A 17,959-nucleotide genomic window follows, 5' to 3' on the forward strand; every position below is an offset into this window, starting at 1 on the left:
ATAAACCTTACACAGTTATTACCGCTAGATGGGAACATTGATTTCTTACAGATAAACAACTCAGCGGAAGCAGCAGAGAAACGTGTGACATAGACACAGGCCCCCGTAAAATCTCTCTTTCGGGCATCTTTGAGAACAAAGCAATTGTCACTTTACAGCAAGTGGTTCCCAAACTTGGCAACTTTAAGACTTGTGGACTTCAACTCCCAGAATTCTCCAGCCAGCTCTGGAGAATTGGATTTGAAAGAGACACCTATAACAATAGAAAAAGAAAGGAAGGGAAGAAGAAGGAAGGAGAGGAGGGGAGGAAGGAAGTAGGGAATGGAGGGACGAAGGAAAGGAAAGAAGTGGAGGGTGGAAGAGAGAGAGAGGGAGAGAGAAGGAGAGATAGTAGGAGAGGAAGAAGAAATGTGGAGGAGAGGTAGGGGAAGAAGAAAGAAGTAAGGAGAGATGGGTGGAAGGGAGAGAAAGAGAAGGAGAGGAGGGAGGAAGAGAGAAAAAGAGAAGGAGAGAGAGTAGGAAGGAGAAGAAAGAGGGTAGAAGTAGAGGAGAAATAAGGGAAGGAAGAAGGGGAAGGAGAGGAGGAAGGAAGTAGGTAGAGAAGGAAAGGGGGGAGAAAAGAAAAGAAAGAGAAAATAAGGTGGTGTCATAGCAGGTGTGAAGGACGGTAAACAATACATTCCAAATTATACTTTATATCCTTTTAAATGGAATAATAATAAAACTATGTGAAGTTGCCAAGTTTGGGAACCACTGAAAAATGCATGAAAAATGTTAAGAAACGCTAAGATTCCTGTGGTGCCATCAACCTGTGGAAGAGAGAAGTCTTTGGGACTGCAAGCTCCCCTAGAATATTTTAGCGTGATCTTTCCCAACGGTGCTTTTTCCAAAAGGCAACTGGACTTTCCTGGTTTTCTCCTTGAAGATCTTTCGCTTCTCATCCAAGAAGCTTCTTCAGAGCCGAAGACATTTCGCTTCTTGTAGACACACTCTTAAAAGACAGAAGTTGCAATGGAAATTGCATCAACAGTGCGACGGTGAACTGCTCCATGCTCACATTATTAATAACAATGGCAAAAAAAAGGGGGGGGATGAAGAACTTCTTTCGGCATCAGGCTAGGAAACTGGGCAACGGTGAGTTCTAGTTCTGCCTTAGGTGAAAGGTCAGCTGCATGATCTTGGCTCTGTCATTTCCCTTAGCCTATCGGGCCCACACCAAGAGAGGAAGCATTGAGGTCCAATCAAGTCCAATCCTTTATTCACTCACGCCCAACAGACAGAATCGTGCCGAAGTAAAGCTATAACTTTCTAACCTACTAGATTGAATTGAATTGAATTTATTATATTTCTATGCCGCCCTTTTCCCAGAAGGGACTCAGGGCGGCTCACAGCCCAAGTCAGGGAGGGGGGGATAGGGGATACAAATAGGGGGAAAAAGACATAGACAAACAATACCACAATTTTAAAAACAACTCAACAGGCACACCATTCGAGCGGGGACAGGAAGTCATCAGCCCCAGGCCTGTCGGAACAGCCAGGTTTTAAGGGCTTTGCGGAAAGCCTGGAGGGTGGTGAGGGTCCGAATCTCCACGGGGGAGTTCGTTCCAGAGGGCTGGAGCAGCCACAGAGAAGGCCCTCCTCCGGGTTCAGAGATCAGAGTTCCCCAACCTTTCTGGCTTGGTGACCGGGAGTGGAGGAAGGTGGAGAAGGAGGGTGATTTTGGGGGGAGGGAAAGGCACATGCACACATGCGTGTGGACACGTGTTGCCCACGGGAATGGTGATGCAAGAAAACTGTCCCACATTTATTTGGCGTAATGCTGTCGAACCAGCCATACGTGAGTCCCAACAAAGTTGGTTCTGAAAAGTTAGTCCTGAAAAAGGTAAAAAAGGAAGTCCCAGTTTCTGTGCAGAAAACAAACACGAACAGGACCAAAGATGCAAAAGAATCTTTTGTTCTTGTTTTTGGACGTGCCGTTATTGTGTGCCGCAGTAGACGGAACACGAAAGGCATCTCAGAAACTGCCAAGAGGAAGAATCGGGCGTTTTCCGAACTGCGAGAAGAAGGACGGAACCTTCTTGGGAAAATGACTCAGTTTTCAAAAGGAGAATTAAGCTTTTCTCTGCTGCCTCCTCTGCCTTTTTCAAATGACGGCTTCGGCTTTTTATTCAGACACCGAGAAAATGGCTGGAAGGTTTGATTGTGGGCCAGCAATATGGTTCAAATGAAAATAGCAATAGCAATAGCAATAGCAGTTAGACTTATATACCGCTTCATAGGGCTTTCAGCCCTCTCTAAGCGGTTACAGAGTCAGCATTTCGGTCATAAATAGAGGACCACCTGTGCACTATTATGGACCAACAAAAGCCGAAAGGCCTGATGTGGGTCTCTGCCCTTATCTCCTAGTTTAGCATTTTGATTCAGTTACAAGATGAAATAAGATGCAAAATACAAAAATAAACAGGAGAAAGGTGGGGAGAAGAAGAGAAGCGAGGAAGAATAAGAAAAGGAGAAAGGAAAAGAAAGAAATGACTTCCTTCTCTGTCGCATTAAGGCGTTAACATCAAACCACAACTTTCAACAAGCCATTTCTATAAAGATCTATCAATCTAATAATTAGGTAAATTACTGCACATATGTGCTACTCGTTCCTGACTCTAGGGGGCGGTGCTCATCTCCGTTTCAAAGCCGAAGAGCCAGCGCTGTCCGAAGACGTCTCCTTGTTCATGTGGCCAGCATGACTCAATGCCGAAGGTGCATGAAACACTGTTCCCTTCCTCCCAAAGATGGTTCCTATTTTTCTACTTGCATTTTTTACCTGCTTTCGAACTGCTAGGTTGGCAGAAGCAGGGACAAGTCACGGGAGCTCACTCCGTTACGCGGCGCTAGGGATTTGAACCACCGAACGGCCGAACTTTCTCATCAACAAGCTAATTTCATTCTTTTCCCCTTCGAGCATAAAGTTCACAAGTGGTTTCCATCTGTTATTATCTCCTAAGGAGATGCCCCGAAAGACCTTCTCGGTGGATAAAATCAGGAATATTTCTCCCTCCGGGGGAAAAATATATATATATATATATATATAAAAAAGGGTTTTAGGATTTCAGAAAGCAAAAAAATGCTTCAAAAGCCACGATATCCTTTATACCTCCGAAGCTCGCCGTCCAGATTGAGCAGTGAGTCATTAAACGGCTCCTATTTTCCCTGACTTTTATGATAAAGGATAACAGGCATCTGTTCCCGCGGCTGAGTTCTCGGCGTGATGCATCCAAGCTGCAATGGGATTGAACAATGCCAGGAGTGTATTTCCTTCCCAATTGAGTGTATTTGAGGAGGGAGGGGGGGCACTTGTCGACAGGGAAAGGGGGGGGGGAGAACTCAATTAAGTCCCCCCCCCTTTCTGAAAAACTTCGAAGAACACCAAATTTTATACTGGGAATTAGCAACAGCGTCTCTCAAAAAAAAAAGAAAGGCGGGGGGAGGAGGAAAAAAAATAAGATTACATATTGATATTAGCGGATGTAAAAATAGAGGCGTGGGGATAAAACGCATCGGCTACAGAAAGAAGATGACAGCTTTTAATGAAGAGGCTACAAATCTCACAGCATTTAACCCTTCCAAGCTCTTGTAAGGCTATTGTTGAGAAATACCTACTTGGCCAAATGGAGGAAACAGGATGGCCAAAATTTGTGGTACCAATTGGGATTCTTGTCCAAGCTAGCTTTAGAAGAATGGAGCCAGCCCTGCCGCCTTCTAGCACTGACAATGTTACCTGGTTGGGTAATGAAACGTCTGCAAGGAGGAGGAGCCGAGGTGGCGCAGTGGTTAAATGCAGCACTGCAGTTCGGCGGTTCAAATCTCACCGGCTCAAGGTTGACTCAGCCTTCCATCCTTCCGAGGTGGGTGAAATGAGGACCTGGATTGTTGTTGGGGGCGATATGCTGACTCTGTAAACCGCTTAGAGAGGGCTGAAAGCCCTATGAAGCGGTATATAAGTCTAACTGCCATTGCTATTGCTATTGCTATTGCTATTGCTATTGCTATTGCTATCTATCTATCTATCTATCTATCTATCTATCTATCTATCTATCATCTATCTATCTATCTATCTATCTATCTATTTATCTATCTATCTATCTATCTATCTATCTATCTATCTATCTATCATCTATCTATCTATCTATCATCTATCTATCTATCTATCTATCTATTTATCTATCTATCTATCTATCATCTATCTATCTATCTATCTATCTATCTATCTATCTATCATCTATCTATCTATCTATCTATCTATCTATTTATCTATCGTATTGTTGGGGGCAATATGCTGACTTTGTAAGCCGCTTAGAGAGGGCTGAAAGCCCTATGAAGCGGTATATAAGTCTAACTGCTATTGCTATTGCTATTGCTATTGCTATCTATCTATCTATCTATCATCTATCTATCTATCTATCTATCTATCTATCTATCTATCTATCTATTTATCTATCGTATTGTTGGGGGCAATATGCTGACTTTGTAAGCCGCTTAGAGAGGGCTGAAAGCCCTATGAAGCGGTATATAGTCTAACTGCTATTGCTATTGCTATCTATCTATCTATCTATCTATCTATCTATCATCTATCTATCTATCTATCTATCTATCTATCTATCTATCTATCTATCATCTATCTATTTATCTCTCAGATTGTTGGGGGTGATATGCTGACTCTGTAAACCGCTTAGAGAGGGGCTGAAAGCCCTATGAAGCAGTATATAAGTCTAACTGCTATTGCTATTGCAAGAAAACCAGAAAGCTCAGAGAGCACCAAGGAGTCTCCAGTTTTCCTCCTCCTCCTCTTAGCACTGATACCTAGTTGGGTAATGAATGAATGTCTGGAAGAAAACAACCGAGCTCAGAGAGCACCAAGGATCTCACAATTGTCCTCCTCCTTTCCACAAACCCCACTCCCTTGTAGCACTGATGATGTTACCTAGTTGGGTAACGAAATGACTGCAAGAGAGCCAGCAAGCTCAGAGGGCACCAAGGACCCCAGTCTTCCTCTTCCTCCACCAAGGACCCCTCATTTTTCAACCCTGAGCTACAAATTTTCTCCTTTATAGTCTTAAAAGGACAATTGGTTTTTTCTGTGTCTCCTGTTGGGGGAAATAAAGGAGGTTTTTGGGAGAGCAGAACAGCAGGAGGGAAAGTGCCAAAGGGGTTAATCCTGTATTGTTAACAGGGTCTTCAAAGGGTTTGGTCTCCCACAGGGACAATCATTAAACGACCCAAAGGCTTTATGAACAGTCCTCCTCAAATCCATCTTCTCTGCTGCTGGGATAGAAGGCTGAAAAATTCAGGCCTGAAGCCTAATTCAAGCCCCCTCCCCTTCCCTGCAAACTCCCCCCCCCTCCCCATCCAGTCCAATCCACAGCCATCTGCTCCGTCTGTCTCTCCATGGCAGGAAGAAGCTGCCGGTCCACAGAGGGTCTCCACGCCCATTGATTCTCAACTGCAGACCCCGGGCACAGTCCCTACACAGGGTTTACACAGGAAGAGGTTACGTTTTCCCACGACTGGGTGGGGTTGCCCCTAAACCCCCCACAATAGGAGAGGGGAAGAGCTGCCAGGTTCCTAGTCCGGAATGAGGAAGAGAGGGAGGGAAGGAGTGAGAGAGGAAGGGAAGGAGAGAAGGAAGGGAGGGAAGGAAGGAGAGAGGGAAGAAGGAGAAGGGAAGGAGAGAAGGAAGGGAGGGAAGGAGGAAGAGAGGAAGGGAAGGAGAGAGGGAGGGAAGGAGGATGAGAGGAAGGGAAGGAGAGAGGGAGGGAGGGAATGAGGAAGAGAGGGAGGGAAGGAGGGAGAGAGGAAGGGAAGGAGAGAAGGAAGGGAGGGAAGGAAGGAGAGAGGGAAGAAGGAGGAAGGGAAGGAGAGAAGGAAGGGAGGGAAGGAGGAAGAGAGGAAGGGAAGGAGAGAGGGAGGGAAGGAGGATGAGAGGAAGGGAAGGAGAGAGGGAGGGAGGGAATGAGGAAGAGAGGGAGGAAGGAGGGAGAGAGGAAGGGAAGGAGAGAAGGAAGGGAGGGAAGGAAGGAGAGAGGGAAGAAGGAGGAAGGGAAGGAGAGAAGGAAGGGAGGGAAGGAGGAAGAGAGGAAGGGAAGGAGAGAGGGAGGGAAGGAGGAAGAGAAGGAGGGAAGGAATGAGAGAAGAAGGGAAGGAGAGAAGGAAGGGAGGAAGGAGGAAGAGAGGGAGGAAGGAGGGAGGGAATGAGGAAGAGAGGGAGGGAAGGAGGGAGAGAGGAAGGGAAGGAGAGAAGGAAGGGAGGGAAGGAAGGAGAGAGGGAAGAAGGAGGAAGGGAAGGAGAGAAGGAAGGGAGGAAGGAGGAAGAGAGGAAGGGAAGGAGAGAAGGAAGGGAGGGAAGGAAGGAAGGAGGGAGAGAGGAAGGGAAGGAGACAAGGAAGGGAGGGAAGGAGGAAGGAGGGGAGGGAGAGAGAGGAGGGAGGAAGAGAGGGAGGGAATGAGGGAGAGAGAAGAAAGGAAGGAGAGAAGGATGGGAGGGAGGGAAGGAGGTAGGAAGAGAGGGAGGAAGGAAGGAAGGAAAAGTCAGAAAAGGGAAGAGGGAGAAAAAGACAGACAACCCTTTCACCCAATGCCAGAAGAGGGGGGGTTGGAGGGGGATTTAACGACTGTGGCAAGGAAGAAGAGATTGGTAGGCCACTTGTCCAAAATGGTCTAGGCCGGAGGTTCCCAATTTGGGGCTCAGGCCCCACGGGGGGGGGGGGGGATTTGATTTTTAATGGGGGCCATTTGAACCTTATTTAAACCAAGTTAATGGTCTTTTAGGCTTCCTCCTACAGTTCACTTTTTGAGTAAAGTAAGAATTAGATATCGGCGGGGGGGGGGGGGGGAGGTCAGGATTTTAGAGATGCTTAGGTCAAAATAAAAAAAGGTCTCCTGCTTGAGCAAGGGTTGGACTAGAAGACCTCTGAGGTTATTCCCAGCTCTATTCTGATTGTATTGATTGATGTCCGGTGCCAAAGGAAAGGCAGATATCAGTGGAAATTCTCAGTTATGCAACTCACGGCGTCCCAAAGGTGCTTTTTTTCAAAAGACACCTGGAGTCTGTTTTTCCTTCAAAGCGTTTCGCTCCTCATCCAAAACCTCCAAGCGGCCTCAACGACTCTCAGAAAGAGAGTTTCTTTTTTTCTCTTTTTTTAAATTTATTTTACTTTATCAATTTCATATATACATTCACAATTATATGATCTCATAACTGTTATTAATAATATGTATTTATAACATCCCATAGATCCATCTTATCTTACAACGGTCCTACTTCTTCTTCCCTCCCTCCCTCTTTCCTTCCCTCGTTTCTTCTCTCCTACTCCCTTCCTTCCCTCCCTCCTTCCCCTTCCCTCCTTCCCTCCTTCCTTCCTTCCCTCCTTTCTTTTCTCCTTCTCTCCTTCCTTCTCTCCTTCCTTTCCTCCTTCCTTCCTTCTCTCCTACATTCCCTCCTTCCTTCCCTCCTTTCTTCTCTCCTTCCTTCCCTCCTTCCTTCCTTCCCTCCTTTCTTTTCTCCTTCTCTCCTTCCTTCTCTCCTTCCTTTCCTCCTTCCTTCCTCCTTCCTTCTCTCCTACATTCCCTCCTTCCTTCCCTCCTTTCCTCTCCTTCTTTTCCTCCTTCCTTCCTTCCCTCCTTTCTTTTCTCCTTCTCTCCTTCCTTCTCTCCTTCCTTTCCTCCTTCCTTCCTCCTTCCTTCTCTCCTACATTCCCTCCTTCCTTCCCTCCTTTCTTCTCTCCTTCCTTCCCTCCTTTCTTTTCTCCTTCTCTCCTTCCTTTCCCCCTTCCCTCCTTCCTTCCTTCCCTCCTTTCTTCTCTCCTTCTCTTCTTCCTTCCCTCCTTCCTTCCCTCCAGAAAGAGAGTTTCTGAGAGCGCTAATGATCAGAGACAAACCCTCCCATTCCCCCACCGTTCAGCCAGAACTGAAGAAGTTTCCTGGGTGAGGAGTGAAACGCCTTCAAGGAAAAACCAAGGAAGTCCAGTTTCCTCTTGAAAAAGCACCTTTGGGACAACTGGGGATAAGACGGACAGGTGCCGGCTGTTGCCCCGTCTTCATCCAAGAGGCCCAGGGCTCCGCGTTCGAATTCGGAAGGAATATCAGCGGTTGGAGATTGGAGAGGCGAACAAGAATGTTCCTGGGCCACAAATTAAAATTGACGCCGGCAATCCCGGGTGCTTTCATTTAAACAGAATTTAAATGGGAGCCGAAAGGTTTATTCTGCAGCTCCTCCACTGGTATTAAGTTCAAGTAGAGAAACCTGTTCAAATGAGTCTCCTCCGTTTCCTGGTCTTCTTTCATGCCCAGATGAAAAGGGTATTTATCTCCAGAAGAACTTTGAAGTCGGCAGTTCCAGGCAGAGGGCAGCTTGGAAAGAGGGCTAATGAATCCCAACGTGTCTTTCGTGAAGTTCTCTCGCAACCCAGCTACAAAGAGCTTGCCAAGCCTTTAATTTTCAAACCTTTGTTCTTGAAAAGTGTAACTTTTAAATGGAAATCTCTTTTATAGATGGAGACGTTTTTTTTGACGACGTCGCCAAGATACTCGCAAGCTTACACGGGAAAAGACCCGAATACGCCAAGACCTGCATACTTGTACCCGTGAAAATCTACGAAAACGAATATATACGCTTTGGGACATATCATTAATTATGGAAGCTATCGAAATAGAGAAACACCCCCACAACATGAATAAACGTGATGATACCTCCCGCCTACCAGACATCTGGAAACCAGCCCTAGTCAACAAATGAGCCCCACCCACCACCCAGGCCGTTACAACACGAAACAACAACGGACACACAGCCAGCACCAATCAGCACCAATCTACCACTCAGCCTTCCATCCTTCCGAGGTGGGTGAAATGAGGACCCGGATTGTTGTTGGGGACAATATGCTGACTCTGTAAACCGCTTAGAGAGGGCAGAAAGCCCTATGAAGCGGTATATAAGTCTAACTGCTAACTGCTATTGCTATAAGGGAGGCTCCCTTACCTTTTCAGCTTCATGTAACTTTCGTTGGCTGCTGGCCGGCATTCTGCTCGCTGGACCACGATTCCTTCCAGGGAGAGTTTTTCTGGAAGAGAGAGAGGCCTGGATTAGCACCGAGACCCACGAAACGAAAGGACACTTTTGCTTTTGTAAAATACAGGCAGTCCTCAGCTTACAACAGTTCGTTCACTGACCGTTGGATGTTACGCCGGCACTGGGAAAAGCGGCTTATGACTGTTTTGCACACTTAACGACCCTTGCAGCACCCCCGCCGTGGTCGCGTGATCCAAATTCGGACGCTCGGCAACCAACTCGTATTTATGACGGCCGTAGCGTCCCCAGGGTCACGTGATCCCCACTTTGCGACCTTCCGACGGGCAAAGTCAATGGGGAAGCTGGATTCACTTAAAGACCATTAAGCGACTGATGGAACAACCGCCACCATTCACTTAACAATTATGGCAAGGAAGGTTGTGAAAATGGGCAAAGCTTCACTTCACAAATGTCTCGCTTAACGACAGAAATCTGGGGCTCAGTTGTGGTCGTAAGTCGAGGACTGCTTATATGTCTCCCGAAAGACTCTTCTCAGGATTTGGGGGGGAATTGTTCTATTTTGGGTTGATACAGAACGGGCTTATTGAAGAATTCTGATGAAATAAACCCATTATAAATAACCCAACGTTATAAAAAGAATCAGTCTGCTTTCTCGGGCGCAGGTGTGCCAGCTGCACCGAACTAGAAATACGGTGTTTCCGTGAAGGTGATGCCAGCACACGCGGCTTGGCTCCACCAGAAAAAAACAGGACTAAAGTAGCATAATTCACAGAAAGGATTTCAATCTCAATATAGCAGCTATTCATGAGGTTCCTGGATACTATTTGCAGGGAAAGGAATCTACATTTTAAAAATAAATAAATTGCTAATTCAATCTGCTAAGATGCACGCTAACTTCCTTGTACCGAGCTAATGAATAAAACACACGGAATTAATTCACATGACTAAAGATAAAAGTTTGGAAACTGGAAATGTTGCATGCGTATCCTATTTCAGTATATTTGGTTTTATATATTATAATATATACATACAGAGAGAGACAGAGACAGAGACACAAAGAGACAGAGACAGACAGAGAGACAGACAGAGAGAGTTTTACACAGTTTATTGGCAAAAGTAACTGACAAGAGGCTGGGAGAAAAACCAATCCATGATGAGAAAGGATGCAGAGGAATGAATTCATTAACATGTACTTAAAACTTAGGGAGAAAGCCCATTCTGTGTGGTCTGGGGGGGTGAAACAGCTGGGCTCTCAGTGCGGAGACCTGGATTCTAGCTCTCTCTTAGGCATGGAACTGGCTCCGTGACTTTGCTGAAAATCATGGACCACTTTTGACCCTACTGCAAAGTGTGGATTGGTAGTTGAAGAAGGGTTTTTTCCTTTTCTTGTTTTGACTTCCCAGTCTAGGGCTGGGAGTGGATGACCATCCCAAAAAAGCTTTGTGTGTGTGTGCGCGCGCGTGCGTGCGCGCAAGCTTGTGTATGTATGTATGTATGTATGTATGTGTATGTATGTATAGAGCAGTGTTTCTCAACCTTAGCAACTTGAAGATGTCCAGACTTCAACTCCCAGAATTCCCCAGCCAGCGAATGCTGGCTGGGGAATTCTGGGAGTTGGAAGTCCGGACATCTTCAAGTTGCCAAGGTTGAGAAACACTGGTATAGAGAGACAATGCAATAACAGAGTTGGAAGGGACCCTGGAGGTGTTCTAGTCCAACCCCCTGCCTAGGCCGGAAACCCTATACTGTTTCAGGCAAATGGCTATCCAACATCTTCTTAAAGACTTCCAGTGTTGGGGCATTCACAACTTCTGGAGGCAACTTCTGTTCCACTGATTCATTGTTCTCACTGTCAGGAAATTTCTCCTCAGTTCTAGGTTGCTTCTCTCCTTGGTTAGTTTCCACCCATTGCTTCTTGTTCTAACCTCAGATGCTTTGGAGAATAGCTTGACTCCCTCTTCTTTGTGGCAACCCCTGAGATATTGGAAGACTGCTATCCTGTCTCCCCTGGTCCTTCTTTTCATTAAACTAGACCTACCCAGTTCCTGCAACCGTTCTTCATATGTTTTAGCCTCCAGTCCCTTAATCCTCCTTGTTGCTCTTCTCTGCACTCTTTCTAGAGCCTCCGCACCTTTTCTACATCGTGGTGACCAAAACTGGATGCAGGATTCCAAGTGTGGCCTTACCAAGGTCTTATAAAGTGGCATTAAAACTTCACGTGATCTTGATTCTATCCTTCTGTTTATGCAGCCTAGAACTGTGTTGGCTTTTTTGGCAGCTGCTGCACACGGCTGGCTCCTATTTAAATGGTTGTCCACTAGGACTCCAAGATCCCTCTCACAGTTACTATAAGGTGTGTATATATGTGTGTACACACACACACACAGAGAGAGAGAGAGAGAGAGAGACAGAGAGAGAGAGAGAGAGAGAGAGACAGAGAGAGAGAGAGAGAGAGAGAAAGCTGGGAGTATTTATGATTTTGGGATGGAAACCTTTATATTATATACTGTCTTGGAGCAAATGTTGGCATTTTTGAAAAGTCAGCCTTTAAACAAACGAGTGAGTCACGATCTCCTCTCACCTTTCTCCACACCTGAAGTGTTGCTAAGGTGCCAGGCTCCTGGCATGCTTAAGGTTTGACCAACTGTTTTTCTCCTATCCATAGAAACAGCCATCCCATTTGGACCGAAAATAAAACCCATCCGTCAAATATCTCCCCGTAAATCAAAAATTGCAGTAAAGTCCTTTTTCCCCCCCATTGCAATTTGCAGGCAAAGCGTGGCTTCCTGTCGTAAACAACACCCCCCAGACGCCCCTGTTGTCAGGCTGTTGGGAAGCAAATCCCCAACCCTGGGAATGGCATTTAAATCCACACTGATTTGGTAGGGATTTCAAAGAAGCCAGCCTGCTGGATTTCACTATTTTCACTGCTGCCTTTGTGTAGGAAGATGCCCAGCCAACAATAAGAGATTGCAAAGCTCTGGAAAAGCCGAGTCCATCTTCTTAAGGGTTGTGTTTGTTGTTGTTGTTCCTCAGAATGCTGATGAATCCCTTAAAAAAAGATATTTTGGAAAGCTGTTGCACAACACGGAATATTACCCAGATGTGCTCTTTTATTTCACCGTCCCCCAGATCTGGGTTTCAGCCGTAAGGTGGCATGGTGGGCATTCCACTTCCTCACTTCCCTGCATCCCAGAAAAATCTACCTTTATAAATGTCAATTCCGGGGACTTCAAAAGGAAAAGGAAACCCCACTTTTCTTTCCCTCCCTTCCCTTCCCTCCCCTCCAGCCTCCTCTTACCCTCACACGGTTAAATGCAAATTCAGCTTCCCAGACCTCTTCCTAGGAACAACGCAGGAGCAACAGCACAGACAGTTCCTACGCCACCTACTGCAAAACTGTGCTGACAAGCTCATGCGAGGCTTAGCGCACCTCCTTGCCAGCGTGCTTTCCCCGGGCTGAATCGAGGGCTTCTCGGAAAGGCATCTCCCTCCTGCACCGAGCCACAGAGAGGAGGGGGGTAAGGCGAGACGGACAGGTGGGCCATCCTAGCCATCATCGGAGCAACCCGTGCCGAGCAACCCAGCGGGGCGAGATGGAGAACGAGAAAAAAGGCAGCAGCGCGTCGTCGGAAGGCAGGGGCCAAGGCAAGCATCCCAACATGTCTCCGGTGACTCTCAACGTGGGGGGCTACCTCTACGTTACGCAGAGGCAAACGCTCACCAAATACACGGACTCCTTTTTGGAAAGAGTGGTCAACGGGAGAAGCCCGTGCCCGTCGGACGCGGAGGGCCACTTCTTCATCGACAGAGACGGTCTCCTCTTCAGGCATGTCCTGAACTTCCTGAGGAACGGGGAGCTGCTCCTCCCCGAGGGCTTTAAGGAAAACCAACTGCTGGCCCAGGAGGCCGAATTTTTCCAGCTTCCCCTCCTGGGGGAGGCGGTGAAAGCCAAGTGGGAGAAAGAGCAGCTGGCATCCCGGGAGGCCACCTTCCTGGAGATCACCGACAGCCACGACCGGGCGCAGGGACTGCGGATTTTCTGCAACGCGCCCGATTTCATCGCCAAAATCAAATCGCGCATTGTTTTGGTCTCCAAAAGCCGGCTGGACGGTTTCCCCGAAGAGTTCTCGGTCTCTTCCAACATCATCCAGTTCAAATACTTCATCAAGTCGGAGAACGGGACTCGGCTGGTTCTGAAGGAAGACAACACCTTCGTCTGCACCTTGGAGACGCTTAAGTTCGAAGCCATCATGATGGCGCTCAAGTGTGGCTTCCGACTGCTGACCAGCTTGGATTGCTCCAAAGGGTCGATTGTTCACAGCGATGCCCTCCACTTCATCAAGTAATTACTCCTCCTCCTCCTCTCCACCCTGGGACCAAAAAAGGGACACGAGCATGCAGCCTGTAAATCTCCGTAAAACTTCCAAACGTCGCCACACGGTTTATCCGGCTCTGCCAATCCCAGAGCACTGCTGCTAACAAATCCGTGAGAACTCATGGTATGTAAAATGGTAAACAAACGAAATTCCACCTGCCAGTTCATTGTGTCCGTTTTCATCACAACCAGCGTAATAATAATAGTTTTTTTTAAAAAAGGTGTTTTATTAGATGTGATGGGAATCGAAGTGAATGCTGAAGCAAATGTGTCTGCTTGGTTCTGCTTTGATCAGCCAGAGGCTGGTGATGGAACAGGTTGGTCTGCCTTTCGGCGGGGTGGCCAGGAGGCCTGGCTTCTTGCTCAAGAATGATAAAAATGCTTTTTCTTTCTGACTTGCTCTTTATCTTCCTGGGATGATGCTGGTTCAAGAGGAAAAATGGTTCGGCTTTACATTGTTTGAAATGTTACAATATGCAGAGTGGTTGCAGGAACTGGGTAGGTCTAGTTTAATGAAAAGAAGGACCAGGGGAGCCATGATAGCAGACTTCCAATATCTCAGGGGTTGCCACAAAGAAGAGGGAGTCAAGCTATTCTCCAAACCACCTGAAGGCAGGACAAGAAGCAATGGGTGGAAACTAATCAAGGAGAGAAGCAACTTAGAACTGATGAGAAACTTCCTGGCAGTTAGAATAATTAATCAGTGCAACAACTTGCCTCCAGAAGTTGTGAACGCCCCAACACTGGACGTTTTTAAGAAGAGATTGGACAACTATTTGTCTGGAATGGTATAGGGTCTCCTGCTTCAGCAGGAGGGGTGGACTAGAAGACCTCCAAGTTCCCTTCCCACTCTGCTATCCTGTAAATCATGCTGTAAGACCTAAAATACAGTGAGGTTTAAAATGGTACACAGACATCCAATTTAACTAGCAACACCGAAGGTGCCACATCATGTAGAGTTGAGGGTGTCATATTTGAACTACCAAAACAGTAGGAGAAAAGGGAAGGGGAGGAAAAATCTAATCTCTTTATAATCTTGGTCTTTCGGAGGACAATTTAGACAGTCAACCGAGACAAAAACTGTTTAGGATTCCAGAATAGGAGACTTGGATATCCATCGTCTTTTACATTTTCAAAACCCTTTTATCTTTTTGAAAATACACGCATTCGTGCCAAAATAAGGGGAGGGGGGGGGGAAATCTAGTTAACTCCGCAGAGGAGACAGCTACCTATAGTAAGATGTGAGGCGCATGTCACATCTCCAACAATCTCAGATACAAGACAACTCGATTTTCAATTACACATTGCCCTGGGGGTTGATAGGAAGGTGTGAACAAGGTCCTCCCTCCACGTCATAACTTCATATCCTTTCTTTAAATCTCACATTTTTCTGTCCAAATTTATAGCGATAAAGCATTCTGTTTTGGTTTTTTTTAACCAACACAGAGCTAAAAGTTACCCTAGTCCGGCATTTCTATTTACTACGATTTGCAATTATTTCTGTCGTGTGTGTTTCGGAGTTGAATTCTCTCCAGGGTGGCTTAAGAGTAATCTGCTAATATATTAATCCGCTCAAACGATTAGCAAGTTACAAACATCTGGATTTTTTTAACGTAGGATGGGCTGGCTGGGGGCGGGGGGGTGGGGGAGAAGCCCCAGATTATGTTCTCACCTGTCTCCTCTTCCTACAATCCCCATTTCCCAATAAAAAGGCCCCATGGACAATGGTTCTCGCAATCGCTGGGGAGGGCGCAGCGAGTCTGTCTGTGAACGCTTTGCTCACACGTTGCATCACAAGACGTCATCACTGCCCTGTGACACAGCCGGTCCTTAACTTACGACCACAACTGAACCCGACATTTTTGTTCCCAAGCGAGAAATTCGTCTGAGTGAGTTTTGCCTCGTTTTACAACCGTTCTTGCCATGGTTTGAGTGAATCACCACGGCAGCTACGCTGGCTTCTGTGTTGCCTTTGAGGGCCTGGAGGTGGCGGGAGGGGATCGGGTGGCCCCGGGGCCCCGTTGCAACTGTGAAAAGTACATGCCAGTTGCCAAGAGTCTGGATTTTGATCAGGGGATTTACGGGGAGGCTGCAAAAGTCCTAAATGTGAAAAAAACAACCTTTTTTCAGTGCCATTATAATTGAAGGGTCACTAAATTAATGGTTGTAAGTTGAGGACTTTCTGGACAGGTCCAGCCAGGCGGCTTCCTGACTTACGGCTGAGTCTCAACTGTGAAGTTCAGCTTCCATTTGCAAATCCATTCAGCAGCTGACAACCTGCACATTTTGTTTCGTGATAAACTAGCTAAATTACAGTGTTTCTCAAGCTTGGTGACTTTAAGTCCTGTGGACTTCAACTCCCAGAATTCCCCAGCCAGCTATGCTGGCTGGGGAATTCTGGGAGTTGAAATCCACAGGACTTAAAAGTCCCCAAGGTTGAGAAACACTGAGCTAAAAGAACGGCAGCCATTTGCCCCGAGCACAGGGCTCTTATCTCCTTCGATTATATTGTTATTTTTACAAACAGCCCAAAGGGCCAAAGATATCCAACACACTTCCCTACTATTACTTTCCTCACACAACAACTCTGTGGGTTGAGGTGAGAGAGAGAGAGAGGGACTGGCCCCAAGGCCCGCCAGCCAGCCTTCATGCCTAGGACTAGAACTCCCAGTCTCCTGGGGGTTGGCCCAAAGACACCCAGCCGGCTTTCACGGCTAAAGCAGCACTAGAACTCCCAGTCTCCTAGAGATTGGTCCAAAGACACCAGGCGGCTTTCATAGGTACGGCAGAACTAGAACTCCCAGTCTCTTAGAGATTGGTCCAAAGACACCAGGCGGCTTTCATAGGTACAGCAGAACTAGAACTCCCAGACTCCTGACGATTGGACCCAAAGTCACCCAGCAGGCTTTCATGACTAAGGCAGAACTAGAACTCCCAGTCTCCTGGTGATTGGTCCAAAGTCACCCAGTTTGATTCCATAGCTAAGGCAGAACTAGAACTCCCAGTCTCCTGATGATTGGCCCCAAAGTCGCTCAGCCGGCTTTCATGGCTAAGGCAGAACTAGAACTCCCAGTCTCCTGGTGATTGGTCCAAAGTCACCCAGTTTGATTTCATAGCTAAGGCAGAACTAGAACTCCCAGACTCCTGATGATTGGCCCCAAAGTCGCTCAGCCGGCTTTCATGGCTAAGGCAGAACTAGAACTCTCAGTCTCCTGGTGATTGGTCCAAAGACACCAAACAGGCTTTCATAGCTATGGCAGAACTAGAACTCCCAGTCTCTTAGTGATTGGTCCAAAGACACCTAGGCGGCTTTCATAGGTACGGCAGAACTAGAACTCCCAGACCCCTGACGATTGGCCTCAAAGACACCAAGCAGGCTTTCATAGCTAAGGCAAAACTAGAACTCCCAGACCCCTGACGATTGGCCTCAAAGACACCAAGCAGGCTTTCATAGCTAAGGCAAAACTAGAACTCCCAGACCCCTGAGGATTGGCCTCAAAAGACACCAAGCAGGCTTTCACAGCTAAGGCAAAACTAGAACTCCCAGTCTCCTGGTGATTGGTCCAAAGTCACCCAGTTTGATTTCATAGCTAAGGCAGAACTAGAACTCCCAGTCTCCTGATGATTGGCCCCAAAGTCGCTCAGCCGGCTTTCATGGCTAAGGCAGAACTAGAACTCCCAGTCTCTTAGAGATTGGTCCAAAGACACCCCGGCGGCTTTCATAGGTACGGCAGAACTAGAACTCCCAGACCCCTGAGGATTGGCCTCAAAAGACACCAAGCAGGCTTTCACGGCTAAGGCAAAACTAGAACTCCCAGCCTCCTGGTGATTGGCCTGAAGCCACCCAGCCAGCTTTCCTAGAACGATTCCAGGTTAGATGAGAAGCGTAGGTACCAGTCCTCAGAAGAGGACTCTGGCGTTCAGGAACATAAATGACGAAAAGAAGAGCAGGGAGAGGGGTAGAGAAAAGGGATCCACCACACTCCACAAAAGACGGAGACATTTTTGCCGCCTGCTTCAGCCCAGGATCCTTGAGTCGGTGGGGCAGCCCTACCTCCCTGTCTCTGGAGCAAATTTGAGACACGCAAACACGGCCGATTGTACATCGGGAGAATGAAAACAAAAGAACGGGGGTCTCAAAAGTTTTAAGATTTATAGGGTGCGATGCCGGATACACACATACTCCTCAAGCCATGTTTTGTGCGGCCAGAAGCTAACTTCAGAACACCTTCGTTAAATCATGGTTTGGCATTCACACTCTGGGCCACGATTTCAGCCGGTTCCACCACAAATCCGCAGTAGACTAAAGCGCGCTCGACGAAAGCGCGTACGTGACGTCATCACAGCGCGACGAAAACGGCACGCTGTGAGCGGTAAATTTAAAATTAACGCAAAAACCTTACCCTAACCCCCCAAACCTAACCCTAAACCTAACCTTAAGCCTAACCCTTAACCTAACCCTAAACCTAACCCTAAGCCTAACCCTTAACCTAACCCTAAACCTA

At 47.1% G+C, this 17,959-nt stretch overlaps 2 protein-coding genes across 2 annotated transcripts in view; one reads left to right on the top strand and one right to left on the bottom strand.

The window, feature by feature from the left end:
* The window catches only part of GTF2F2 (general transcription factor IIF subunit 2), a 65,563-nt gene that overhangs the window by 9,371 nt on the left and 38,233 nt on the right, over positions 1-17,959 (bottom strand). The window contains 1 exon segment of the mRNA XM_087726494.1: positions 9,026-9,107. Coding sequence (XP_087582620.1) covers positions 9,026-9,107 — 82 coding nt within the window.
* KCTD4 (potassium channel tetramerization domain containing 4) lies at positions 12,498-13,668 on the top strand. Its single transcript, XM_087726495.1, has one exon. It carries the CDS (start codon positions 12,673-12,675, stop codon positions 13,423-13,425), a length of 753 nt encoding a protein of 250 aa, XP_087582621.1. The 5' UTR covers positions 12,498-12,672; the 3' UTR covers positions 13,426-13,668.

The sequence above is a fragment of the Thamnophis sirtalis genome, unplaced genomic scaffold (assembly GCF_051295495.1).
Source record: "Thamnophis sirtalis isolate CommonGarterSnake01/CBP01778 unplaced genomic scaffold, rThaSir2_p1.2 scaffold_12, whole genome shotgun sequence".
Lineage (NCBI taxonomy): Eukaryota > Metazoa > Chordata > Lepidosauria > Squamata > Natricidae > Thamnophis > Thamnophis sirtalis.

Bases quoted from the DNA above. Each gene is read 5' to 3' on its own strand.
- KCTD4 (XM_087726495.1), top strand. From the start codon at position 12,673: ATGGAGAACGAGAAAAAAGGCAGCAGCGCGTCGTCGGAAGGCAGGGGC.